Source organism: Centruroides sculpturatus, unplaced genomic scaffold, assembly GCF_000671375.1.
Source record: "Centruroides sculpturatus isolate CEXI.00-Female unplaced genomic scaffold, Cexi_2.0 scaffold1947, whole genome shotgun sequence".
NCBI classification, from domain to species: domain Eukaryota; kingdom Metazoa; phylum Arthropoda; class Arachnida; order Scorpiones; family Buthidae; genus Centruroides; species Centruroides sculpturatus.
Window position 1 is genome coordinate 82,040 of NW_019386082.1, and position 15,542 is coordinate 97,581.

At 30.2% G+C, this 15,542-nt stretch overlaps 1 protein-coding gene across 1 annotated transcript in view; it reads right to left on the reverse strand.

The window, feature by feature from the left end:
• LOC111613478 (bromodomain-containing protein 8-like) overlaps window positions 1–13,818 on the reverse strand; it is a 44,395-nt gene extending 30,577 nt beyond the window's left edge. The window contains exons 1-6 of the mRNA XM_023354831.1: window positions 13,769–13,818; window positions 8,424–8,517; window positions 4,574–4,643; window positions 4,446–4,495; window positions 2,427–2,546; window positions 2,005–2,085 (exon numbers count right to left, since the gene is read on the reverse strand). Coding sequence (XP_023210599.1) covers window positions 2,005–2,085; window positions 2,427–2,546; window positions 4,446–4,495; window positions 4,574–4,643; window positions 8,424–8,517; window positions 13,769–13,784 — 431 coding nt within the window. The 5' untranslated portion in view covers window positions 13,785–13,818. The remainder of the gene's footprint in view (window positions 1–2,004; window positions 2,086–2,426; window positions 2,547–4,445; window positions 4,496–4,573; window positions 4,644–8,423; window positions 8,518–13,768) is intronic.
• Window positions 13,819–15,542: the final 1,724 nt, after the last annotated feature.

A 15,542-nucleotide genomic window follows, 5' to 3' on the forward strand; every position in this document is an offset into this window, starting at 1 on the left:
TTTAGTCAAAATATTGAAATGTCGATCTTCTACTAAGAAGAACCCAGCACTGATTTTGACATTTTGTGGATATGTAGTATTTACTTGTACTTAAACTTTACCAAAACCATAGGACCCATTATTCAGGCATTCTCAAGAAATAATCGACACACACCGGAAGAATACAATAATAAACTTTCTACAAACCTATAACCAGCGTGAAATATGTTCAATTGCTTAGGCTAACGTTTTCGGATCCCACTGGATCCTTCATCAGGCTATGTTCCATTTGTAACGATCCATTAGAATGCCAGCTGTCTTTGGAACGAAATTTCAAATATCGTATTTCGAGTTCCATTTGGAATCACGTACCTTCCAAATGGAACTGCTACGTAACGATCTTCCACAACATTTGATTATAGGTTTGTAGAAAGTTTATTATTCTCAAGAAAATTATGATAAAAGTTTTCTATAACTATTTAATACCAATACTGATTTATGAAGTAGCAGCATGTGGTGATTAGTTAAGGCATCACATGCAGAGACTTTGTTTTTGGATTCTATCCCCTTATGTAAAGTTTTTTTTTACATTTATAATTTAATCTTATCATTTAAAAATTTTTTTATGTACAATTTTAATACCATTTTTAATTATTGAATGTAAAATTTATTATTCATTATAAAATATCAGAAAATTAAATTGTAGAAAGGAATTTTTTTTAAGTTTTTGCCAAAAAAAAAACAAAATATATATGCATACATATTTTGTTTTTATATACAATATACAACAAATATTATGACTGTTTCACAATAATATGACAGCATTTTGGGTAGTATGTTATCAGAAAAACAATTAACCCAATTTTACATTGTTTCTTACGGAAAAATTTTTTTCAGTTTAAAAACAAATCAGTTTTCAAACAACTTTTAAGAATGAATTAAGTTCATAAACCCAGGTTTGACTGTATGTAGCTCTGTTGCGGGGAAAATTTTTGAATTGTTTGAATTGAAGTCATGTGACTCCGATCTAGATCAGAAGTTCAAGTGGAGTTAACCGGGGTCTCCTGTCCCTAAGCTTTTGATATCTGGTCTCAAATTTCATCTATCTAACACCATTCTTAAGATTAAGGAAGGGTAGGCAGTCAGACAGATGAATGACAGTGAAAATTTATAAATCTTCAATGTTTTTCAAATTGCATCCCAATTATTGTAATTATTAATTAATGTTATAAGATAGCAGTTTAACTCCCTACCTTAAGAAAAATTATTTCATATTAATTATTAATAGTTAGCCAAACTATAGAAATTAATATAATTATTACAGAATATTTGGGATTAATTGTTAATGTATTTCTTAAATGATTTGTTAACAGAAATGAAACAAAAAAATATTTTAATGCTTGAGATGGCAACTTCTAAATTGCATACCAGTAATTATCTTGCTTTCAATAGTTGCCCCAAAGATGCAAGGTATGCTGTAAGGCAGGTTATATAACGGTCTTATTTTTATTCTTGCAATTTTCTGAGAGGTATATACTGCTGCAAGTCATCCACCCAAAATTATAGTAAGTTCAACCTTTTTTCAATTGAAACTTTATCTTTAAAAATTTACAATATCAAAATGATACTTTAGAACAGTGGTTCCCAACCTTTTTTCATTAGCGTACCCCGTGACATGTCATATGTCTAGATTGTACCCCGTGACATGTCATATCTCTAGATTGTACCCCTCATTTAAGAAATTTAGTGAGTACCCGTATTGTTAATTTTACATATTGTAACTTTAAATTGAAGAAAAAAAAACTAAATGAAAAAATGTATAATAAAGTTGTGATTGTTGCAAGGAACATTTTTTACCTAATAATTTTTTAATACTATTAGTTTGTGATACATAATATATTATTTTTTCTGCCATAATAACTAACTTTTTTCTGTACCCCTAAACAACCTATCGCGTACCCCTAGGGGAACGCGTACCACAGGTTGGGAATCACTGCTTTAGAACATTATATTTTGAAAACTTACTCTTGAATTTTATTCCATACATCTTCTAATCTATCATCAACACAACCACTTTTAACTGCTTCAACTTCTTGTTTTAATTTTCTGTAATAGTAGCAAAAGATATAATGTTTTAAGATTAATATCATCCTTAATGAAAACATTTTTAATATAATTAAAAATTTTTTCATTTTAATTCTTTCTAAAGATAGATACTAAAAAGCCTTTTAATTATACCCATTATAAATTTAGCAAAGCTCACAATAGGGTCTCCAGGTGATCATGGACAGAGCCAACACTTTTGTGTTGGTTCTGTCCAGAGAAAAATTCCTGGATACTCTGCTCAGATTCAATCCTGGATCCCCAGATTAGCAAGATATCTTTACTGTCTCAATCATTTGGCTTTCTTCTTAAATTTGCTGATATTACAATAATTTAATATTTACCTATGTCTTTGTTGCTCTTCACTGATTATTCGCTTTAATTCTTCAATTCTTTCTATAGTAAGTTTTCTCACAATTAAATTACCAGGTGTTTCGACGTCTGCACGATCTCCTCTTTTACGTCTAATTTTAAAAGAAATACACATATTAATCATTAATAATAGAATTTTTATAAAAACTAAATCTTTAAATAATGTGCACACTCATACAATACATACAAATACAGAATAAGCCATAAGTGTAATATTATTATTGACATGAGGAATACAAGTCATAAAAATTATAATTATATGAACAAATATTTAAAGGTATAGCACTATAATGAAATCTTTGTAATATTTTAATATTTATTTTCATTCATTCTACTTTAATGCTCAAAAGTTTAAATTATATTCAAATTCTGATAATTAATTTAAATAATGTGCTGTTTGAGTACTGAACCCATAATGATGAATCTGATGATAGTTCTTACAAAGTATTGAAAGATAAAAACAAATATTATTATATTGTTAAGATTGTTCAGGTGAACATTAAATATTTATTACCATTGCAATTATACTTTATGATAATTTAAGAATATTGTCATTTCACAACATTAATAGCATTTAATGACAAATGAATATATTGAATATATTCAAATATAATTTATATATTTGAAAAACATTTAAAATTTTGCATTGTCTAAAGCTATAATCAAAAATTTAATGAACAGAGATAAGATTAGAAATGAAAAACAAATAATCTGAAAATATCCACAATAAAATGATATTTTTATTCTATTGGTTACACTTATATATATATATATATATATCTGTGTCTGTGTAGGAAAAGTAATAGAAAGGATGATAATATTCTAGTGTCTGTGATTGTCTTCAGTCTAGGGATAGGACGATACTGTTCTAACGTTGACAACTGTCTTCAGTGTCTTCAGTCTTGTTTTGTGTGCTTTTCAACCACAGTCCTCATCTTTTTTTTGCACCTCATTTTTACTGTCATCTGGGTTTTTTGTTGTGCTCTGCCAGTCTCTCTCATCCCATCTGCAACCTCATTTATTTTCTTAATGGTTTGGAATTTGACTCATCTAACCCACATATATATATTTTTTAACTAATTGTTGAAGTTCCTATGATTCAGCTCCAAACTTGTTAGAATAGTCACTGCTATGTTTTGCCATAAGCCCATTTTTCTTTCCATATGAATCAAATAACAGCAGCATATTCTAACTTGTTTTTGTGCACAAATAAAGTATACCAACATAAAACACTACCATCAACTGTCAATAGAATATGGAAACAAATGTTTCGTTTTATTAAAATGTTCTGTTTTAATTTATTATTAGGATGATATTAACTGCATTATTTTTAGCTTAAATTGTGTGTATTTGCTGTTTTAAGTTTATCAAAATAGGTATTGTTTAAGATCTAAGAATGGATTAATTTACTTTCCATTATTTCTAATGGGAAAACTGATTTAGAGTTCAAATTGCTTCCTGGAATGAATTAAATTCAAAGTAAAAGGCACCCCTAAATTATATTTAATACCAATATTTTATTTATAATACAGTTATTATATACAATTATGTATAGTTCCAATATTTGTAAGCTCAAATTTAATTTATTCTACATAATCAAATTCTGTTGTTTTTTAAATTCACAGAATTTAAGAAAATTTATCAAATCCATTGTTTTTATTTTTTAAATGTTCTGATAATGCATAAAAGTAACAAGCAAAAGTGTTCATTAAATATTTTATTTTAAGCTGAGTATTCTCAGTAATGCGCATTATCTAATTAGTTAATTTTTGAAATATACATACTCCTGGAAATTTTTAGCCCTGATATATTTATCATTAATTAAATTAATCAGTTCAATTTTAGTTCAAAGATTTTATTATAATTATTAATTGCTATATGATTAACTATTTAGACTATTATAATATTACAATGATATTTCAATTAGTTTCATCATAAAAATAACTTTGTCTCTATTACAATATCTCATATAAACTTTAAAAAGTACTTACTTAGGAGTTTCCACTTTTTCTAAAAGATCTGAATATTGAATGGCACAATTCTGTATACAAAATAAAAAATAACAACGTTATAAACTAGAAATGCTAACAAAATATTAATTAACATTTTAATTTTCAACCTTCTGAGAAAACCAGTCTGGTGGTCTGTTTGCTTCTCCAAATGGTCGAATAGCTCGACTAACTGAAACCCTAAGTAAAATGTAAAATATGACTTTAAAATCATGACAAAATTTCATTATAATAAAATTATAAAATAAAATATTTAATAAATAAATAGTTATGGTTTCAATTAGGTAATTACAAACATTTTAAAGTACAAAGTAAAAAAAAAGATTAAAACACAGAAATTTAATACATATTAGATTTATTAAAAACAAATAATTATCTTTCTTATTGAGTATAACTTGTCTACTTGAACTTTTTAACTAGGACTTGTTATACAGGGTGTCCCATAAATTTGTAAATAGTTTAAAAATTCATAAAAGTTGAAAGAATTGGTATATTTGAGTGCAGTTTGCGTAAAAGTTATTCTCACAAAGGGGGATTTTTTTGGGTAGAGAAAAAGGAAATAGTTCAAATTTTTGTTGATAGAGGGCACTGAATGCAAGAAAATCACTGGAATTCCACAGAAAAATTACGTTTATTTGCATGCAGACAAATGTTTACACTTACATGCATATCACAGCACTAGAGTTCTATGTGCCCGCCATCATCACAAATGACAGTTTGCGAGTGACAACACTGTTAACTGCAGCATGTAGCAGATCTGAATGGATGCAGAAAATTTCATGGCAAATGGTGTCCTTTAGCTGCACTAAAGAATATGGGCTATTGCGGTACACTTGGGACTTAACATATCCCATAGCCAAAAATCAAGGGGTGTTATATCTGGTGAGCAAGGGGCCATTCATTTGTACACTGACGGCTGATTAATTGTTCTTCAGTAAAGGTTCTTCTCAAGAACGTCCACATCGATTATGTTGTGAGGAGGTGCCCTGTCTTGCATGAATGCCACTGTGTCAACGACATTATGTTCCAATAAGCATAATATCACTTTTGCCCATAGCATTTGCAAGTAACACGTTCCAATAATTGAGCACATTTTCCAGTCTGATTTTTTACAGGGATCTTCAAAGAAAAAAGGGCACACAATAATGGATGTAGTGAAACCACTTCAAACAGTAACACATGGTGAATGTAGGGGCTCCTCAATGTAAGCATGTGGGTTCTCCTTTGACCATATTCTATTGACTATTATGGGGTATTGACTATTCCATGCAATAAAAAATGAACCTCATCTGTCCCAAAATATTGAGCAGCCATTGTGGATCTTCGTCGATATTCAACAAAACCCAATTTGTGAAGTCCACTCACTTAGCTGTGTCATTTGGTAAGAGCTGGTGCGGTGGCTACAACTTGTATAGGTAAAACAGTAACACACCGTGAAGGATGTGGAATACTGATGTCTTCGGTATTCCAGTTATTTGTGCCAGTTCTCATGCGCTACTTATGGCACTCATTGACTGTTCCCTCAAAGTGTCCATTTGTGAAGCCACAACGGAGGTACAGATCTCTGATAAACGTGATGCACCACTGCATGGTCAATTACACAAACTTCCCGTTTCTTCAAAACATCGTACTAGGGAAACCAATCCAGCAGGAGTGATTGGACCTGAACCAATCTTCATTCTCTTCTGTGTCCTAAACCTTCGTAAAGTTTCAGCTGGCAATTTGTGGCTGAGATAAAACAACTTCACCAATAGTGCTTTATCCACTAATGTCAACATCATAATGAAAACCATATGTCAGTGCCAGTAACAGGAAAATTCAGAAATGTGCTGTTAATCATACACCCTGCATTTTATAAGACACAAATCTGCACAATTCAAGTGATTTTCTGCATTCAGCACCCTCTACTGGCAAAAATTTTAACTATTTCCTTTTTCTCTACCCAAAAAAATCCCACTTTGTGAGAATAACTTTTATGTAAACTGCATTTAAACTATTTACAAATTTATGGGACACTCTGTATTAAAGGGCAGTTACAATAAAGGCTTTTTAATATGATTTTTGCTTGGCTGATTGGGTGTGTTCCCTTTCTTTAATATAACAAGTTCTAGTTAGAAAGAAACTTCATAACAAGTCCTAGTTAATTAATTAATTTTAAAAAGAAACTCCAAGTAGATAAGTTATACTCATCACATAAAAGACTAGAAGTACATATATTAATTTGTCTTTCCTTGGAATCTATAATGTAGTAGTGAAATTTTGAATTCAAATAGAACATCCAGCAATGAGTGACATAACTTATCCAGCAAAAAATATTTATGTTTAAGAAACATGACACATTAGCACAAAGTTAAAATTGTATGTGGTGCCATCTGTTATGGGATTTTATTTTAAAAATAATTTTTACATTATTAATTGTTATAAAAAGGCAAAAGACTTAATGTTGAAGTTAAAAAAATTGTAAATGCCAATAATGAAAAAAAATTTTCATTAAGTCAGATCTCACTCGAAATATCCCCTCAATCTTCCTCTTGACCTTTAACCATCAAAATTTAATAGCATGAATGCCTCTTATATACAAGTTACTATGGCAAATTTTGTTTTAATCTTTATCCCATTCTCAGACATTAAACAAAATAGACACCAACAGACCCACACATGAAATTTTTTTGGGTACTGGGGTATCAAGATTTGCAAAAAACTTCAAGAGTCAAATCTGCTGAATGGATAGGGTTGTAGATGCTAAAGCTACACAATATGGGTTTGATCCTTTGTAACTTTAGCCACAATTCCAATATTTCCTGTGTTATATACCTAACAGCTGGAAAAGTGAAAATATATTTCACAATAGTCGAATTAATAAAAATAATGAGAAAGCTCAATAGTGGGCCTATAGAAAATTATCAACAATTGCTATTATGTAAAAACTTTATAATTTCTGGATTTAGTACTCTCTGAAGTCAATTTCATTTAAATGATTTTTCATATAATTGACACTATTATAATACAAATCTTATCTTCAAGTTCAATATAATTATTTACTGTATAATAAAGAATTATACAGGGTGCATAGGAAAGTTCCTTTAACTGGAAAATTCTTGCAAACGAAGAGAACTACAGCTATGCAAATGAGGTAATGATATAGTAAAGCGACTACACCCGACCTAATGCAAATGACAGCAGTGCCCCTAGTGGCAAAAATTGGAAGATAGACAGTACAAATCAAAAACGAAAACAGATAGAGCAAACTTTCCAATTAGAAAGTTTTAGAGCTTCAATTAATTAGTATGAAATACCTATGGCTATTCCTTTCAAACATTTACACAAAATGGCATGCATTGCTTTCGGACATTTTTGAGTATACAGGCGACAATTTATCTTATCCGTGTGAACCACATGTCGTTTAGTACTAATTAATTGATGCTCTAAAACTTTCTAATTGGAAAGTTTGCTCTATCTGTTTTCGTTTTCAATTTGCACTGTCTATCTTTCAAATTTTGCCACTAAGGGTGCTGCTGTTGTTTGCATTAGGTCCGGCATAGTCACTTTACTATACTGTTACCTCACTTGCATAGCTGTAGCTCTCTCCATTCGCAAGAATTTTCTGGTTAAAGCAATATATTTTAATTGATACTTTATTTACTTTTATAATTTTGAAAATAAAAATTAAAACTTTAAAAAGTTGATAATAAAATTTAGAAATTAAATCCTCTTTATTTACTAAAAAATAAAAATTACAGTTTCAATTTAATTTGTAATTACTACTTCAAAAAATACTAAAAATTGTTACTGTCATAAAAATACAAAAGATAATTATTGAAAAATTTGTGGTAGGTTTTTTCTATTGCAATTTAAGGTTAAAATTATCAAAAAATATACTCAAACTAGTATTCTTAACTCCATAGAATGATTATTATAAACATAAGAGAACTTCAAATTTTAAAACAAAATTTCTCATACCAGTTCTGATCTCCACTTCGTAGAACAGATGATGCAAGGCATAATCTTTCTTTAATTGACCAGATATCAGTTGGGACTTGTTTCAATCTATATTCTTATATGAAAAATAATAATCACAATTATAAATTTTATATTCTTCTATATATATATTAAAATGAAATAAATTTAGTTTTATTAACTTCTCATTTAACAAAAGAGTCGAATAAAACATTTTGATAAACAAATATATACAAGATGGTATCAGAAAGTTCTCCTAGACTGAAGCTGGAATTACTGTACCATTCAATGGAAGTGCACATGCTTGTCAAGGTCATTGCTTCCAAATCTTCTGATTCATTAAGCTGAGCGACTTTATAGTATGAACACATGTTCAGTCATTATGTGTAGTTTCGTAAAGTAGTGCAAAGACTGCCCTACAATTGATACAATGTCCGACAGATTCAAGCAGTGTGATCCATCAAGTTTTGTGTGAAAGTTAGGAAATCTGTTACCGAGAATCTTAAAATACTTTGTCAGGTTTTTAGCAAACATTTGTTAGGTCAATTATAGGTTTTTGAGAGGAATGTACATTTCAAGGCTTGTTAAATGTCAGTTCAAGATGAAGAACATTCTGGGTGCCCAACCACCAGAAAAACAGACAAAAACGTCAAAAAATTCACCAACAGATCCATGAGGACCAACATTTGCCAAACAATCATCAGTTCTGTAGAATTGTTGGAATCAGTTATGGAGATTGCCAGGAGATTCTCACAATCTAAACACGCATCATATTGCTGCAAAGTTTGTGCTCCAGCTCCTGACAGGTGAACAAAAGTAACAGTGTCTTTACATGTGCATAAACTTCATGAAATGGACAATGACAACTCAATTTTCCTACTGAGGATCATTATGGCCAATGAAATGGGTTTACAGCTATGATCTTGAAACAATACAATAGTCATCAAAATGAAAGAGCCTGCAGTCACTACAATAAAAAAAGGCATGGCAGATCAGAAGTGCAACAAAATGCATACTCACGGGTGTTTCAATATTAGGGGCATAGTTCACTGAGAATTTGTTCCTACCAGCATGACAGTCAGTTCTGACTTTTACTGCAATATTTTAAGGTGCTTAAGAGAAAATGTGAGATGAAAAAGACTGAAACTGTGCCACAACCACAATTGGCTGTTGCATCATGACATGCACCCTCTCACACTTCTCTGAAGATGACAGTTTTTGGCAGAAAACAGGTTGGTGGTTTTTCTATGCCCTCCCTACTCATCTGATTTAGCTCCCTGTGACTTTGCCTTGTTCCTGAAAATGAAATTAAAGTTGAAAAGGCACTGCTTCAAGACCATTGATGAAATCCAAGCAGAACTGTAGGATTATTAGATAGGTTGCAGGAAGAAGACTTCCGTGGTGTCTTTGAGTCATTGAAGAAGCATTGGAATTTGATGTATACACTCCCGAGGGAACTACTTTGAAGGAAATTGTAATCAAATTCTAACAATAATATCCTGTAAATTCTTATAGGTCTAGTCCAGGAACTTTCTGATACCACTTTGTAGATGTACAGTAAAAATCCATATAAAAAAGGTCTTCTATAAAATGGGAACCAGCTTAAACAGGAAATATATCTCAAAAGTATTTGCTATATAAAGTATTGTTTGTTATATGGCAGAAGCCTGTTTAATGCAAAAACAAAAACTTTTTGGGTACCAATTGCATAACATAACCTAAGTGGAACTTTTCAGCATAACTGCAATTAAATTCTAAATCATACTTCATATGCTGTAGCTTCAGAACTTAGATCACGGGAAATTCCTTAGTTATAAAAATTAGTCTATCATTTTTTTTTCTTTTTTATGATTGCATTTTTGTTATCTGGAAAATAGCTGTGAGAATGCATTACTGCTGTTTCTTCTCAATCTTCCAAAAGAATAAAAATTTACACCTAAAAATCCTTTTATAGAAAATTATAAAATATATAAGACTGTAGAATACAATAGTAGACTTTCCATTATATACCAGATTGTCACAGAATGACCAGAATGCGGCATAAAAACAGAAAAGACCAGCATGTCAGAAACCCCAGGTTACTGGCATGCCAGTTAAACTGCAACTAAAATAAAATTAATCAGATCTACCAAAACTAGTTGTTAAATGAACATCAAAGAAAACATTCTTCCAAGTACAATAAAATAATAACATTGTAATTTGACTGACTTGAAATCAGGAAGAGAGTTTTCCTTGACAAGGCAATGAAACAATTAATGACTTATTGACATTAGTAGTAGTAGTTATCCTGACCTTAAAAATAACAGCTTCCTCTCAAATTTCACACAAAAGCCAATGTTACTTGGTGTAAGCTGAGATAATTTACAAGAAGTTTCTTAAAATTAAATGTTTATTTTTACATTTTTGAATCAAATAATAATAAAGTACACATAAAAAAAAGCACTTTCTGAATTCCAAGAGTATTTTAGGGCATTAATAAAAAAACAAAATGAAGAAATTAAACATATAATTGTAGTTTTTGATGTAATGCTGACAGTTTCAGTTTTAGAATAAAAAGTCATTCATTTTTACTTGACATAACTGGTTTTTTTTTTTTAATGCACCCTCTAGAGAGAGATGTATAACCTCACTTAAACGAGCATGCCAGCTTTTACCATACAGAAAAAGGTGATTTCATGGTCTTCCCCAGATAAATTGGCATGCCAGTCATTCTGCAATAAAAGAGTATAAGGAAATAGCCAAGATCAACAACACCAACCCTGCATATAAAAGAAGTCTGACAGTTTTTTCATTATGTACTTAAAAATGCAAAGGACCTGCCTATAATGAAGTATCTACCTAGGGTAAATTCCAACTTCTTCATTGATAATGGAGTGAACTAACTATGGGAGTATATTGGAACCTCAACCCAATTGTTAAACAATCATCTTAAGGAGCATGAAAGCAACAAAGAAAGAAATGTGTAATACCACCCTCATTGCATTTGCATCTGACAATGGGAAACATGTATCTTTGAACCAGGCACAGCTTATACATATCACCAATAGAACTCTTCTCAAACATTTAGAGACTGGAGATATGTAAGGCAGTTAGAAAGGCCATTGCCATAAACTGTAAGGATGCAGATGCCATCTCCTTGGCATAAATTACTATTTGAAATCTTCTCAAGAAAGTTTAATACTTACAAGGAAACTGTCGGAGTGTCTTCTAATAAATTGTAATAAAATTTAGTTAATAACTACGTTAAAAGTATACAAACTCTATTTTAAATTTGTAGCATTCACTAAAAGTGTTGATCAGAGTTATTAGCAATCAAATGTTGCACTACTTTATAGTAGTTTAGGACAATTACGCAAATTTTTAGAAGTGAAAGGGTCGCGGAGGAAGACGGCGATATTACATTTAGAATAAATTTTGGGATTTTCAAAAATGGTTGAAGAAATAATAAAATTTTGTATACTTTTAACATAATTATTAACTAAATTTTATTAATTCTTCAACCATTTTTGAAAATTCCAGAATTTATTCTAAATGTAATATCCCCGTCTTCCTCCGCGACCCTTTCACTTCTAAAAATTTGCGTAATTGTGCTAAACTACTATAAAGTAGTGCAACATTTGATTGCTAATAACTCTGATCAACACTTTTAGTGAATGCTACAAATTTAAAATAGAGTTTATATACTTTTAACGTAGTTATTAACTAAATTTTATTAAAATTTATTAGAAGACACTCCGACAATTTCCTTGTTAGTGTATATATTATTAACTTTCTGTTATATTCTATTTATATTTTATAGCATTTTAATAAAAATACAACGTCATTGTTTTTATTTTCTAACTGTTGTCTTTTCTTTAAGGTTACTAAATGTCATTTCTTTAATAAATAGAATAAGAAAGTCACAATGGCATAGCTATAGCCTTTAAACTTAAGCTTTAACAGGTTATTTAATAAATAATTAATGTTGCTTATTTCTATTGTGTAGTGTTAATTTTTATTTTCACATGAATTCTGAGGTTCCATTGCCACTTATGAAGTGGAATAAAAGTTGGTAACATTGGAGTAATGATGTTTTTTCACTGTTGTTTGCAATTTTTATAAATTTTTATGATTAGTGCTTCAAGGCTGTTTAGGTTTATTTGTACACAGCAATGCGACATGTGGACAATCTCCAAGGGAAATGTCTTCCGAGAGGACTTTACGGGGAACTGACCACTACTTAGGTGTTATGAATGTGAAGAAAACTTGGAAAACTCCACATGGCCAGCTTGTCAGCAAGGCACAAACTCACGACCAATTACAAGCATTTGGCGATTTTATCCACTCAGCCACCAGTGGGCCCATTATTGCTGGTAAAACACATCCAAAATGTAATAGCAAATCTAGCAATGAAGTAAATGTAAGAAAGGTCACTCTATTACCATAGAAACTAAAATGAAAATTATAAAACCAAGTGTATTAGATGAAAAGAATTTACATTTGAGCATAATGTACAGTGAGCAAATAGTTCAGACTGCAAACAAATCGGACAACAAACACACATCAGGATAACAAACACCTCACAGAACAAATGCAAGAAGAAGCGACATAAAATAGCGAATGCCGATCAGTCTTCCCTCGTCTCCGAGTGACAATTCGAAACCTTTCGTAGCGCCGGAGAAGTCGACATCGAAGATGATAAACTCAGTCTTCATTCTTTCATTTAACCTCATCTCTCGAGTTATCAAGCTCGGTGACAGAAATAAGAAAGCCATAACGGAACAACCACAATACCATTAGTTTGCTTACTTAGCTGCTCCTCACTTAGAAGTATCCTTTACGTTGCAAAAACGAACACAGTATCATAAAAAATAAAGGCGACAAAAATATTTATATTAATCCGATCGCCTTTTATTTATTATTTACAAAACGTATCATCAATAAATTGATCATTGTCCATAATTTATCAATTAATAAATATTTGCCTAAAAATCAACAAATAACATGCTTGCTTTCATGCATTTGAATTGAAAAAATTAACTCTTTATTGTCCTTTAAATTGATTTCATTTGGTGAATTTCATCTTTCAATTATATAATAGCATGAAACCTCATAATAATAAATCGATTCTATCTACCGATTTATATTACAAGCCTATTTTGAAGCATTGAGTACAGCGTATTCTTAACTGTTTCATTCGTTTGCTTATCAAAAGATTGATGTTGGTAAAATTGAAGCGATCGTAATTCAATAATAAGAATTCAGTTATTGACCTCGAATCAGTAAAGTCAGTAATCGATATATTTAATTGAAAATATCCCCAACAGTTTATTATAACGAACTTCTAAAAATGCTAAAATATAACTTACTGGGCGAAGCCGCCATCTTTCTTTCGTCAACCGAAACGCCATCTGTGTGTCTGAAAAGCGTTGCCAGATGTTTTTACTGTTTTGTAACCAAATATTTCCTAAAAAGTAGCCCAAACTTAGCCAACTCAAAAAGTTTCGTTTTAATAATCCGAGATTTGACGATAAACTAAAAATAATTAAAAAAAAAAAAACACCATTCGTGCTTTTCCAGTAATAACTTTCATCACAATAAATGTTTTTGGCCAATATATGCACACACTGTAATTTACTATGTCCAGAACACTCATTTTATATTGCAACGAATTAGACAACAAATGATCTTGCAAAGACGGACTATAAAAAATTAATTTTTCTTTATAATATTCTTAATAGTTATTAATTTGCTATTACAAAGGATTTATCAAACTAAAATTATTTAATTAATTTGAAAGTTGAATAATAGATTTCTTTATTAAGCCAATACGTACTGTACAGTACATTAATAACAATAATACAGTAGATAAAGAATGCCTACATCCAACAGTACAGAAAATACATTACAAAAACAAATTAAAATATTAAAAACAGATACTGTATTAAATTCATCATCAAAAATAGCGTAAAGAAAAGTTAAAATCACTTTTAAAACACCATTTAAAACAGAAAAACAAAATCCAAATTGATGAAGGGTATTGATATATCCAAAATGCACATATTAGTTTAATAAAAAAATTTCAGTCAACTTTCAAATTAAATAACTGTAGAAAAATTAATGTTATTTTTTATTATTTAAGGATTAACATGTCTAGATTATAGTAATAAGTATTAAAACTTTATCACAAAAAAAATATATATATATTTTAAAAAATTACTTCTACAGACACTTTCAATTTTTACTTAGAAGCAGATAAATTCATTTATTACAAAGAAGACAAACAAAAGTTTATTTGAAAAACACAAATATTTCTCTAGTTAATAAAAAATGACAAAACACCATTTTAAAGTGCATTTTTTTCAAATAATTAATTTTTTTATTTTTTATATACAGTAATAATCCACGTGAATCATTCCACTTTTACGTCTTGCTCTATACTAGCGTTGGCAATTATTTCCATATGAATCAATGTAAATCCAATTAATTTGTTCTAGACACTCCGAAATACGTACCAAAAACACATTTTATAGAAAATAAATATTGTGTTTAATACTAAAAACAATAAGAAATTAATATAAAATGAATATAAAAAAAAACTAATATAAAGAATAAATGAACATTTAACATAGCATTCGAAGAGCTGCTGGCTCTGGAAACTTTCTTTGGTTTCATGATGGAGCTAAAAAGAAAGGAAAGCAATGTAATTGTTTGGCTAGACGCCCGGGTAATGCTCAAACAACGAGAAACAACGTCACACTGAGCAGAAAAACACGTGGGTCACCTATGTTTTCGCAAAATTAGCAGGACAAGCTAACGAAATCCGGGACACGCCGACGAAAGCTGAGAAAAATTTTTCGTATAAAACGGTCTAAACGTTGATGCATGCTGGGAAAAATTTATTTGTATAAAAAGTAATGAGTTGCTTGTTGTTAGATAATCCACCGATGAGGCTGTAACGGCGAAATGCATTTGGAGAACCTCTTGGAAAATTCTTTGAGAAACTTGAAAATAATAAAAGAAATAACGTTGGCTGAAGTATAGTATCTTTGTTAATTATTTGTCTGCTGAAATAAATCACTCGAAATCGGTGTAAGAAAGAGTGTTTAATTTTCCTCGTTTATCTTATCTAAAGATAATCTT